The 12,783-nt window shown below is 37.9% G+C and overlaps 2 protein-coding genes across 2 annotated transcripts in view; one reads left to right on the top strand and one right to left on the bottom strand.

Annotated features, from left to right (window-relative positions):
- On the top strand, positions 1,416-8,810 carry LOC105170356 (kinesin-like protein KIN-5D). Its single transcript, XM_011091087.2, has 23 exons — positions 1,416-1,625; positions 1,958-2,221; positions 2,337-2,466; positions 2,752-2,907; positions 3,008-3,484; positions 3,662-3,759; positions 3,843-3,999; positions 4,092-4,161; positions 4,305-4,381; positions 4,482-4,535; positions 4,626-4,706; positions 4,800-4,911; positions 5,135-5,221; positions 5,319-5,494; positions 5,573-5,734; positions 5,815-5,922; positions 6,029-6,187; positions 6,269-6,352; positions 7,127-7,332; positions 7,420-7,521; positions 7,603-7,712; positions 7,792-7,943; positions 8,014-8,810. Exons 2-23 carry the CDS (start codon positions 2,052-2,054, stop codon positions 8,218-8,220), a joined length of 3,135 nt encoding a protein of 1,044 aa, XP_011089389.1. The 5' UTR covers positions 1,416-1,625; positions 1,958-2,051; the 3' UTR covers positions 8,221-8,810.
- The window catches only part of LOC105170357, a 5,781-nt gene continuing 1,673 nt past the window's right edge, over positions 8,676-12,783 (bottom strand). The window contains exons 2-3 of the mRNA XM_011091088.2: positions 9,666-12,783; positions 8,676-8,943 (exon numbers count right to left, since the gene is read on the bottom strand). The exon at positions 9,666-12,783 is cut by the window's right edge and continues 1,105 nt beyond it. Coding sequence (XP_011089390.1) covers positions 9,692-12,783 — 3,092 coding nt within the window. The 3' untranslated portion in view covers positions 8,676-8,943; positions 9,666-9,691. The remainder of the gene's footprint in view (positions 8,944-9,665) is intronic.

Genomic DNA, 12,783 nt, shown 5'->3' with positions numbered 1-12,783 from the left:
TTGTATTATCACAAGCTAAGAAGCCTCATATATTTTCTGAACAAGGGTACCTCGTATGTTGTCTTTCGAGATTGCATCTCAGGCCTTCTTCACCCATATCACCTCAAAAATATTAACATCATTGCATAAAGTACGCTTATTTTTTGATTGTTAGGAGTAGTTTTTGTAATTATGCAAAAAATAAGAGTAACTTATGCAATGATGTCATTTTTTAAAAATAATCTTATATATTTTTTTAAAAATAAAAATTACAACAAAGACAAAATTGATAATTATATAATTTAATTTAAGAAACACCAAACTATATTGATAATTTTTTCAATAATAAGAGAGTACTCATAATTATAAATTTTTTAAAGAAAAGTCATTGTAATTTATTCAATAAATAAAAATTAAACGCTGACAAAAGTATCTATAAGATATCACAAAAGAATTTGAACAAACATTCATATAGCTTAAAAAAATAATAATATAAAAAAAATAGCAAATAAATAATATAGTAATGTGTCCCCACCTAGCCAGCCATATAAACAAATCCACTTGAATTCAAAATCATCCCAACACTAATAATAATATGTTTGAATGGTAGCAATCAAGTAGCAACAATATATCTTGTGAAAGACACCCACACTCCACTTCATCTGCCCCCACTAATACCATCTCCTTCTCCTGCCTCATTGGAAATCATCCACCTAACTTTTCCCCTTCTCCCTTATTTTCAATTAAATTATTCACAAACTTATATGTCTACCTGATTCCACCATTGATTCCATGAGATGTTCTGTGGTATAAATTAATTTAATAACTATCATTTTTTTGAAAATAAAGTTTATTCAAATTAAAAATTATAAGCTTGTCTCCATAAACATTTGCAACTTATTACTAAATTTTTACAAATTAAACTTTTTTCACTAAAAACTCAAACTTTTTTTTTTTTTCTCATTCCCATTTGGTTTTAGCCGTTCCCGACTTTTATTACACCTAAACTGAATTTTTTTTTACAGTTCATTTTCACAATAATAATAAAAACTATTGCATACAGTTCTTATTATGTCGATTTAATTTTAGTAAATTGTACTTAAATTTAAATATTATTTTGCTCTACAAAATAAAATTCATTTGATCCATTCTATGGAATATTAACTACTGAAAAAGTTAAATTAATTTTTTCAGTTTATTTAATAATAGAAAGTGATTATTATTAACTAATTAGAAAGCATTAACCGTAAGATTGGAATAATTCCACCAAAACTTTTGAAAAAATTTAACCCTGGAAGGTACATATGAATAACGGTCAAAAATTTGGCTCGTACAAACGGCCAAATATTAACACCGTCATCGCCCCATCATGAAATTTTCTTCACATTAAATTCAAACGCGACGCTCCGTAACGGCCATATTTTTTAAGTTTCTTTTCCACCTCCACCCCACCCCACCCCACCTCCTCTCTCTCAGCTGTTCTTTTTTAATACTATTGACCTCAGAAGGAATATCCACAACTTTTACACAGACACAGAGAGAGAGAGAGACAGACAGTCTCTGGTCACTATATTGTCTCTAAAGCATCGCCATTTGTACTCACATTCTTCATCTGCATTTCAAGATTGCCGGCCTCCATTCCCGCTGTAAGTATTCATAATTCATTCGTATGTACGTGAATGTATGTACACAGAGGTGAGTTGCACCAGTGCGTTTCTGTATCGTATCACGACAGAGGTTTTGATTGTTGATTTGCTTTGTCATTTTATGGATATCTATCGGCAGTATTTGTTCTGTTTGTCTTGCATTAATTCGTTTTGTTTTTTCCAGCTTTTGACCTAATAGGAAAAGAACGAGGAAAATGGGTTCCACGTTGTGTTTTCTCCTCTGATGGATTTGTTTTGTGCGATGGAAATGCTTATTTTTGGTTTATTTTTTTGAGATTTGGATGAAATGTGCGTTTGGTTGACTTGTTCAGATGATTCGATTTGTGGCGCAGTACGAAAGAAGAAAAGCATAAGTAGATTGATTAAGAGTTTTGAGATTTGGACCGAGTGAGATTTTGTAAAGGAATGGAGGCCTCGCATAGAAGAGGAGGTGGAGGTGGTGGAACACCGAAATCGCCACACACGCCGCGGTCGACCGATAAGGTGGTGAGAGATCTGCGATCGGGGGAGGGGAGTTTAAGCGGAAAACACGATAAGGATAAAGGTGTTAATGTGCAAGTCATTGTGCGATGCAGGTAACCAATGTTACCTAGTTTCATGCTTTTTCCCCTTTTCTTCACTTTGCTTTTGGTTTGCCTGATTCTGTCTTAATGATTTTCCTGGGTGGTTTTTCATTTGTGTTCTCCATAGGCCATTGAGTGTGGATGAGACGAGATTGCATACACCTGTGGTGATTTCTTGCCATGAGAACAGAAGAGAAGTTTGTGCGGTTCAAAATATTGCTAATAAGCAGATTGATAGGACTTTCCACTTTGACAAGGTTTGCTATTTGTTACCTACTATATGATTCTGGAATAATGCATGGGTTACGGAAATAAATTTGAGGAGGAGCCTAAGAATTCCATTTCGTGATCTCAAAATTTGTTGCTGTTAACTAGAAAGTGCTTTGGTTGATGGTAATTAGTGCAATAATAATATAGAAGCACAAATTGTTTTTCCTCTGCTTAAAGTTCAGATTCTTCTCTTTCCATTACCTTTTCCTTTTCATTTTTAACATTTTTAATATGCGGAGAGTAGAGCATAACTTGCGGTTTTTGTGTTATAGGTTTTTGGTCCATCGTCCCAGCAAAAGGATTTATATGATCAGGCAGTCTGGCCCATAGTATTCGAAGTTCTAGAAGGGTACAATTGCACCATCTTTGCCTATGGGCAAACTGGAACCGGAAAGACTTACACTATGGAGGGTGGGGCAAGGAAAAAGGTTTGATTTGTTTCCAATAATGGAAAACTCCTACTAAAATGCTTTTGTATTTCGACGTTTGTCACTCCATTTTGGTGATTTGACTCTTCTTCCTTTTAAGAATGGTGAAATCCCAAGTGATGCTGGTGTTATTCCCAGAGCTGTTAAACAAATCTTTGATATCTTAGAGGCTCAAAATGCTGAGTATAGCTTGAAGGTTACATTCTTAGAGCTATACAACGAGGAAATAACAGATCTTTTGGCACCAGAAGAATATCCAAAATTCCTAGAAGACAAGTCAAAGAAACCAATAGCCCTCATGGAGGATGGTAAAGGGGGAGTTCTTGTGAGGGGATTGGAGGAGGAGATTGTGACAACTGCAAATGAAATATATAAAATATTAGAGAAAGGTTCTGCCAAGAGGAGAACAGCAGAGACCCTTCTTAATAAACAAAGTAGCCGTTCTCACTCTGTATTTTCTATAACTATTCACATGAAGGAGGGCACTCCAGAAGGAGAGGAGATGATCAAATGTGGGAAGCTGAACTTAGTTGACCTTGCTGGCTCAGAGAATATTTCGCGTTCTGGTGCAAGAGAGGTGAGAATATTCAGGCATTATTCTTACCAAATTCAGTTAACAATTTGTGCAATACTGAATTTTTGTGTAGGTGTAGAGACAATTATGCATTTTACAGGCATTACTCGACAATATTCTTCACAATGTGATCTGAAAAATCTCTGTTTGTTTTGAGCAAGTTTTTGTTTACTTTTGCAGGGCAGAGCAAGGGAAGCAGGTGAGATCAACAAAAGCTTGCTAACACTTGGTCGAGTCATAAATGCTCTGGTTGAGCATTCGGGTCATGTACCCTACAGGTAAAAAGACAAGCCAATTTTTTTATGTATGGTGGCCAGGTCTGCCTTAGAAAGATCAACATGTACGTCTACCAAAATCTCAGGGATAGCAAGTTAACAAGGTTGCTGAGGGATTCTCTTGGAGGGAAAACCAAGACATGTATAATTGCAACTATATCACCTTCTATCCACTGTTTGGAAGAGACACTCAACACTTTAGATTACGCTCACCGTGCCAAAAACATAAAGAACAAACCAGAGGTTAGTAGTCATAAAATACTGAATCCACATACTGCCTTTTCTTCATTTCTTTAGACTGGCAGATGAGTAATTTAGTTTTACTGTAATTACAGATCAATCAGAAGATGATGAAATCTGCTCTAATCAAGGATTTGTATTTTGAAATTGATCGACTAAAGCAAGGTTGTTGATTGCTCTCACTCTCTGTACCCATATGTGAGAAATTCATTTATGGCCATCTGCTAATGCAAAGCCAATCTGGATTCTTATCACTATGCATTTTCTGATAATTCGTTATTGGCTCACAACAACTGTATGTCATTTAGAGGTGTATGCTGCAAGAGAGAAGAATGGAATCTACATACCAAAAGATCGTTATCTCCAGAACGAGGCAGAGAAAAAGGTTTGATGGCATTCAGGGTGTTGATGTAACAAAATTATTTAAGATGCTACTTGGGACTTCCTCCTGATCTTGGTGGTACTTCGAATGCGTGATGTTGCAGGCAATGTCAGAAAAGATAGAGCAGATGGAAATTGATTTAGAATCCAAGGATAAGGTAGATTCGGCCAAAAAAATTCTCAGTGGATTTCTAGGGTTGTTGCTATAAACAAATATAATACATTATAGACTTATGCTTTGCAAGCAGCGAGTAGTGGAGCTCCAGGAATTATATAATTCTCAGCAGCAGTTGACCGTTGAACTAAGTGATAAACTTGAAAAGACTGAGGTAATATCCAAACCCCTGCAGTTTGCAAAATGATAGTCCTTCCCACTGAGATTTGGCTGTCGTGGATTAACCGGACATTTTTCTTATAATCAGAAAAAACTACAGGAAACAGAACATTCATTGATTGATCTTGAAGAAAGACATAGGCAGGCAAATGCAACAATAAAGGAAAAGGAATACTTGATATCCAATCTTCTGAACTCTGGTAGGTGTCCTCTTTAGCATACTTCCTGTCAAGTTAATTTTGCATTAGTTGTTCTCCTTCTTCAGTTCATTGTTCCTTTTCCTCCACCCTCTGCCAACAGAAAATGGCACTGTCCTGTTCCCATGGTTACCAAAATTCAAGCTTTATTATGTTATATTGGGAAAAACTAAATGTTTCATCTTGTAACTACCTTATGATGTTTTATGTGATTATTCTCTACCAGAGAAATCACTGGTTGAGCGTGCACTTGAGCTTCGATCAGAACTGGAGAGTGCTGCATCAGATGTCTCTAATCTGTTCAACAAGATTGGTCTGCATCTATATTGGAAAACTCTCTACTATTTTTTTCATATGAAATAAATTTTTCATATGATCCTCCACTAATCTCGAGTATATTAATGTTCCAGAACGCAAGGACAAAATTGAAGATGACAACAGAGTTCTTATACAGAAATTCCAATCCCAATTGACTCAGCAGCTTGAAGTCTTGCATAAAGCTGTAGCATCATCCACCACACAGCAAGAACAACAACTAAAAGAGATGGAAGAAGACATGCATTCATTTGTATCCACAAAGACTCAGGTATGATTCCTTTATGTGGTGAGCATGTGCAGTGAAGTGCTGAGTGAACGCATACTTTTCCATCTGTTGCACTTATAGGCTACAGAAGAGCTTCGAGGTCATTTAGAAAAATTGAAAACCATGTACGGCTCTGGAATCAAGGCTTTAGACAATTTAGCTGGAGAACTTGACGGTAACACCCAGTCAACATTTGGTCACCTGAATTCTGAAGTTTCCAAACATTCCTCAGCCTTACAAGAGGTTGATTTCATTATATTGCTTTGAAGAATTACAAAACCATTTTATTCAGCTTGAATTTGATATCAGTTCATTTACTGCAGCTTTTTGAAGGAATTACTTCTGAGGCTAATACTTTACTTCATGATCTTCAAGACAGTCTACATAGTCATGAGAATAAATTAACTGCATATGCACAACAGCAACGTGAGGTTGGCTTCTAATTAAAATGAAAATCATTGGTGATGCCCATCGGCTTCTTCTTTTCATGCTATTCAGTGTGAGAGGTATTATTATTGACAGTTTTGACATTTCTAGGCTCATACGAGAGCTATTGAAACAACAAGATCAATATCGCAAACTACAGAAAACTTCTTCAAGACTTTAGATGGGCATGCTTCAAAGTTAGGCCATATCGTCAAAGAAGCCCAGACAATTAATGATGAGAAGTTATCTGAATTTGAAAAGAAGTTTGAGGTAATTAAATCTGCATGCGTAACACCATTTGTCTGAACGAATTTACAAGTAAACTTTGCCTCAAGTCTCATTTCATTGTAGGAGTGTGCGGCCCTTGAAGAAAGACAACTACTAACTCAAGTGGCAGAGTTGCTTGCAGATTCAAATGCTAGGAAGAAGAAACTGGTATGCACTTGAAATTTTCGCTCTGTGTTCCAGGGGTCCATGCAGACAACTAACAGATGTTTGAACTTTTCATCTGGAATAAACAGGAGGGATCAAACTTGGCCTTTTCCTTTGATGTGTTTTCCTTTCCACTACTTTGATAGTGTCTAAGTGCTGAGAAGTGTTTGCAAACATTTTTGGATTAGAATATTGTTCCAGATACACAAAGGAACTGGTGCCAACATAGAATAACCTAGTTGTTAATCAGGCTTCGTGCCCCTGTTATTTCTCTGCTAATCCTTCAAGCATATATAGCAGGCTGCTGATGCTAAGTTTTAATGATAAAAATTAGTGTATGGCTTGAATCACTGGCATTTTCTTTATTCAAGATGTATGAGAAAAGGGTAAAAAATGAGTAATATTTGTTTTTGAGTCTTCAAGATGGAGTTCAAATGTCAATTAAGTGGAACTTGTTGACAATGAGAACCATTTTTTTTGCTTACTAGATTTTTTCAGGATTTTCATATAATAGCATAGGAGGTTTCATATATATGCTGCTTTATGGATATCTTCTGCAATCTCATGCCTCCTGGCATTCTGTTTTATATTTCTCTTATTCATACTTCTTCGAGATGGATTTCAAATTTTGTTTTATCATAATTTCTGGACTAATGTTTTCCAAGCACAACAACCACATGCACCAACAACGCTCTAAAAGAATTTACAAATTGATGATCTTTCATGACTCAGTTTCTTGCAACTATTTTCCATTTCTTATCTGTTTCTTGCTTCTAGGTTCAATTTGCAGTTGGTGAACTTCGGGATAATGCAGCCGGTAGAACCAACAAATTACAGCAAGAGATGTCAATTATGCAAGATACCACTTCTTCAATCAAAGCAGAATGGACAAACTACACCAAGAGAGCTGAATCCCATTATCTTGAGGATACATCTAAGGTGGAAAATGGGAAAGAAGATATGGAAGATGTTCTTCGTAAATGGTCAATATCATATTTACTGTATGTCTTTTCACATGTGTGCATAAAAATGCTTGATTAACTCTGAACTGGAGAAAAAAATATGCACAGCTTGGAATACGCAAAACGGGGTGCACAACAATGGAACAATGCTCAAGGGTCAGTGCTTGGTCTAGAGAAGAGGAATATTGCTTCAGTTGATGAAATCGTTAGGTTAGTTATAAAATTCCGGATTCTGAACTTTAAGTTAAGCTAGCATATCTGCCTCATTTATGTGAATGTTTTGTACTTCAGGAAAGGAATGGGTACTGTTCAAGTATTGCGTGAACGAGTCTCTTCTGCTGTGAATTCTGCTCTGGAAAATGCAGAATTTGGAAGCAAGAATATGCTCTCGTCCATCGACCGTAAGTTTTGCAGTTTTACATCTATTTCACAATATACTTCAAAACCATGTATTGAACTAAACTGAAACATCCTTTGCAGGTTCATTACAACTTGACCACGAGGCATGTGGGAATATCGATTCCCTTATTGGCCCTTGTTGTGGAGACTTGAGGGAATTGAACAGTGGGCATCACCACAAGATGGTGGAGATCACAGAACATGCTGGAAAATGCCTCCTACAAGATTACATGGTAGTTGAAAACGTACCCCCCTTTGAATCCATGGTCTTCCTGCCATATTTAATTTATGATTTATTTTCAGGTGGATCAACCATCTTGCACAACGCCGAGAAAGCGGCCAATTAATCTTCCGAGCATTGGTTCCATTGAGGAACTCAGAACCCCATCCTTTGAGGAACTGCTTAAGTCATTTTGGGATGCAAAATCATCCAAGCAGGCAAATGGAGACACAAAGCATTTTTCAGAAGCTTTCAGAGACCCCCGGCTTCCCCTCACTGCTATCAATTAGAAGGTAGTGAGATTCTGGAGTAGTGTATATGCATATATAGAAGCATATTGGTATTGCAATTGAGATTGTACAGAGTATTGGATTGAACAGAGAATGATTTATTATAGTGAAATCCGTATATATAAAGCAAGAAAGAAATATTCATCCGTGATTGTTTTGTATTTTGGTCGTTGTATTCTGTAATGGAGATAATAGGTAGGTGTTTCCGGATCAAATTAAGATTTTTGTTAGCTGATTCTGAATTTTGTTTAACCTGAGTTGGGATTATTTATAGTTATACCCTCTGACGATGATGTCCACCCAATATCCAATCGTAAATAATTCTAAAATGGACCCTCCATTTCATCCAAGATTCCCGAGAGTTGAATGCAGTAGTGTTATCAGTTTGAAATTGATTTGCTATGAGCGTAAAAGAATTGAGTTCCCAGAACAACAAAAATGTTGCTGCACAGCGCTAAACTCAATTAAGTACGGTAAAATTTTAATTTGGTGTCAGATAATAATAATACAAGCTTCAGCAATTGAGAGCAGAAGAAATGGAGTTCTAAGGTCGAAAACATATATACATCCACCTTTACTCAGTAGCACTTTGAATGGATTAAACAATTGCACTATCCCATATTTTATTCAAACTAACAAATTCACATGCTCTGGTGCTTCTGTCAACTAAAAGACATCCATCGTGCCCTCGCCACGGAATTTGGTGGACCTCTGCCTCCACGCCTGCAAAACATGCAATCTCTAGGATCTTATTATTTTATTAACAATAAGTTGATGTATTCAGATGTTCAATGTGGCTTATCATGATTCGCTTTGCTGGGAAACAAAGAAAATAAATGTAGAAAAGTAGGTTTGCGGGGAAACTAATCGCAAGTCCAGCTCACTATAACTACTTATCTCAGGTGGAAGGCAGACGAGTATGATTGGAAAATTCTTACTGTGCAAAAAACAGTTTAGCTAAAAATTGGGGGCAAGCTTGCAGAGTTGGTGTTTCTAAAAGCAGCGAGTAAATGACTAGCACACAAGTTCTAGTTATCTAATGAGTTCTAAGACGTGTGCAACATGCACACACATACAAAAGTTTCCAATGGCTGAAAAGTATTTTCACCACTTCAACGACTGCAACAAATTAGAAGAATACTGATTAAAGCCAAAGAGTTAGGGGCAAAAAAGGAAATGAAAGATAGCTACAGCTTCAGCAATTTACAAGTGCATATCAAAGTCACCGCACAGTGCTCAAGACGTCTTATCATAGAAATGAAACAACAATTTTTGGGTCCCTTGCTAGAAGTCCATTCAACTGATTATGAATTTATTAAACTGTAGATGCTTACATGCTCAATACGAGTCAAGTATCCTATATCCCAGAGAAAGGAAAGGAAGTAAGAGGAGGAGGTCTTTACTAACCAAAAAGCATTAAGCATTCTAAAATTATACAAAGTTACCTTATAGGAGAGGTTTTGTTTTACAATCAAGCTGGAGGCTCTCCACCAAATGCATCCTCATCAAAATCTTCATTGGTAGAGTTCTCTTGGCAGAACAACTTATTTTCTCCTGCAGATTTCAATCCAAGAGCATTCCATACCACTGGAGTATGACCAGGATGCATACCGTGATCAGAACCATGACTGGTTTCAGCAATGTCCTCCATCTGATCATTACCATTCTGATAATCAGGCTCTGATCTCTTATCATCATCTGCACATGATGCCTCAACATTGAGATCAGATACCAAATCTGATTGTCCCACAGGTCCAGGGTAAGCAACAGTTACATCTCCGTGCTCAGATGCTTCAGTAGCTTCTTTCTTTTGTCGTCTCCATTTCTTTGTGGATGAAGTTCCATCATCCTCAAAATCTTCTTCTTCCCTTTCTCTATGCAAGTAAACCCACAGTTTTCTCTCTCCATCAAATTGGACACAAGGATCACGCTCATAATGCAACCGATCCAATGCCCCACTAACTACTTGATTGACCTGTGCATCAGAGACATCTTCAACAATATACTGTGAATCTCTAATTAATGTACATACATCTGCCCGAGTGCCAATACTTCCAGGCAATCTTGCCGCTGCATCTCTGACAAGACAAAGGATTGTAACATGCGGTGGTCGATCACGTTTTAGCATAAAATGGTCTCTAGCCTTTGACGTTGGCTTGCCACCACATCTCCTCAAAGGAGCAACAATTGATTTTTTACCATCAGCAGCAGTATAAGAAAAAGCCCTGTCTGGTATCAGATACCTAAGGACTTCTTCTTTCCTGAAGTAAGCTTTTACTTCTTCAGAGCTTGGGCTGATGGTACTCAGACTCTTTTGAGCTCGCAGGTCCTTGAACCTTTCTTTCTCATCCAAATTGAATTGCATCAGTGTCAAAGGTGGGTCAGGAAGACTTCCTATTTGCTGAAGTGTTTCCTGACTATTTTTCAGCCAATTAGCAAATGAGTCAACTAACTTGACAAGCATTTTATGAGGAAGACCCCATGCATCTGGAGATGTCACCTCTTCAACAGCCTCAGAATCAGATAAGTTATGAGATACAGGACCAATCCATGACCAACTTTTTGTAGATTTTTCATACACAACAAGTGGTTTCCACCCTTTTGCTCCAAGGGGTGCAGTTCTGGATGAAAATATTTTAAGAACACCTCTGATCAAATCCTGAAGTGGTTCCTGTGTTTCAAGAATACAAGGATCACCAGGATTTGATCTGACACGATTAACAATTTCCTGAATAGTGAGAGAAGGTACATTTGCTTGAGCAGAGGGCACAGAAGAGTTAGCATTCATGTTTGAATTTGAATTAACAACATTGGTCTCTTCCTGCTTGCTGTCTCCCTCCTTGACCCCCTGTTCAGCATTATTCTTATCGAGATGATTTCCAGCCTCTGAGTAATCCTCTGGAAGCAGAGTAATCATTGCCATGCGGACAGCTGAAAGAAGATGAATGATGGAGAATGAGAAGCCACTATGAACTGTAGGTGTAATCAAAGGAAATGACTTTTTGTGTCGTTTAGTTTCTATCTCAACATCTTCCATCTCCATTTCCGTAACAGGCGGCTGAGAAACTCCATTCTCCAGAACATCAGAAGCTTCCCCTAACTTGTTCTTTCCGCGTTTCCTCAAAGAACTCATATCATCTGGTTGCAGCTCGGTATCCACATGAAGGTAATCATTATCATCTTGCAGGTCCATGTATGTCAAGTCATCCTTTATTTTCCGCTTCTTTGAGAAAGTGTTGCACCCCATCAATGGTACATCAGATCTTTCAGGATGATGGCCAGCAGACAGCTCAACCATCTGACCTTTCTTCCCCATCTTGAAAGGAACTCCATTATTTGTTGCCAATGTTTGTGACCAGAACAAGTCATCTTCAAAATTTTTGTCATGTACCTCATTAGACTGAGGAAGACCAAAATCACGGCGAACTTCACCTTTCCGCCTTCTCCCTAGGGTGAGGGAGGATTTCAGTGATGGCATATGGTAACTGTCACCATGGTTCCCTTCTACATGGCCATTTCTTCCCAATGGGTAGAATTGTTGTCGCTCATCAGCACCCACCATCACATTGCCTGATCCAGGAAAGTAGCTTTTATCCAAACCTTTAGCGGGCAAAGTATTGAAGTAGCCAATGTCATGCATCTTACCCTTGTGTGCTGAATTCATCAACTCCACATTCTCGCTATAATTCTCCATCTTCCGGGAAGAGTGTGAAGATCCATCAAGGGTCAAGTAACTGTCTTTCTTATCTCTCTTAGAAAGTTCAGCCTTCTTCATATCTGGGGCATATTTCAGATCTGGCACACCACTAGGGTAAGCCCACTTGCTCCTCATCAAAGGATTGTCATCCTCATCCTCATCCATATGTTCTGATGAATCTGATTCTGTGTCTTCACTTCTGGCAAATATCCGAATACCTCCATTTCCTGCCCCATCTTTTTTTCCATTCTGCATGTAACTTCCCTGAACCTTATCCTGTAAAGACTTAGCTCTATACTCGGCATGCAATAATTTATCATTAGCATTAAGATCAACAGGATCCCTGCTCATCTTCCACTTCTTGTTTTTGCCACTCAAATTACTAGGTTTACTTGATAAATCAGTAGGGAAAAGCCCACCATGTGCACTAAGCCATGTTGGATCATTTGCACCTAAAAGCTCTATCTGACTTCCTTTCAAGGATAAATTTGACTTCCTCTCGGTAAATTGCTGACTATTCTCAGTGTACTTCACTTTTTTCCCTCCATCATATATGTTTCTCGCACTAGATGGCTTCGCAGTTAGCACCTTGATGTCAGCCAACTTATTGATGGCCTTGTTCCTGCCAAGAGCATGCAGATTGTTCCTTGCTGAGATGGGGATTCCCATGAAACTATCTACGTTCTCTTCAGCTCTTGGGCCCTCATGTTTCTTCCATTTGGAAGCCGCAGGCTTATCGTTTGCTCCCACTCGAGGGAAATACCGATCTCGGTGTACAGCCACTTCATACATCGTTTCTGCCTCGTCATCATCCTCTAATCTCTGCTCATCCATCCTCACTGCTTCAGAAGAATCATAGCCCAAAT

Source organism: Sesamum indicum, linkage group LG9 (genome assembly GCF_000512975.1).
Source record: "Sesamum indicum cultivar Zhongzhi No. 13 linkage group LG9, S_indicum_v1.0, whole genome shotgun sequence".
In the NCBI taxonomy this organism is placed as follows: Eukaryota; Viridiplantae; Streptophyta; class Magnoliopsida; order Lamiales; family Pedaliaceae; genus Sesamum; species Sesamum indicum.
The sequence above is the reverse complement of the archived record's forward strand: the minus strand, read 5'-3'. Positions and strand labels throughout refer to the sequence as shown.

What these genes read in the sequence shown, in the direction of transcription:
- LOC105170356 (XM_011091087.2), top strand. Translation starts at nt 2,052, where the DNA reads ATGGAGGCCTCGCATAGAAGAGGAGGTGGAGGTGGTGGAACACCGAAA. An exon ending in GGACTTTCCACTTTGACAAG is followed by an intron (nt 2,467 to 2,751) that starts GTTTGCTATTTG and finishes TTTGTGTTATAG; the next exon opens with GTTTTTGGTCCATCGTCCCA. An exon ending in ATAAACTTGAAAAGACTGAG is followed by an intron (nt 4,707 to 4,799) that starts GTAATATCCAAA and finishes TCTTATAATCAG; the next exon opens with AAAAAACTACAGGAAACAGA.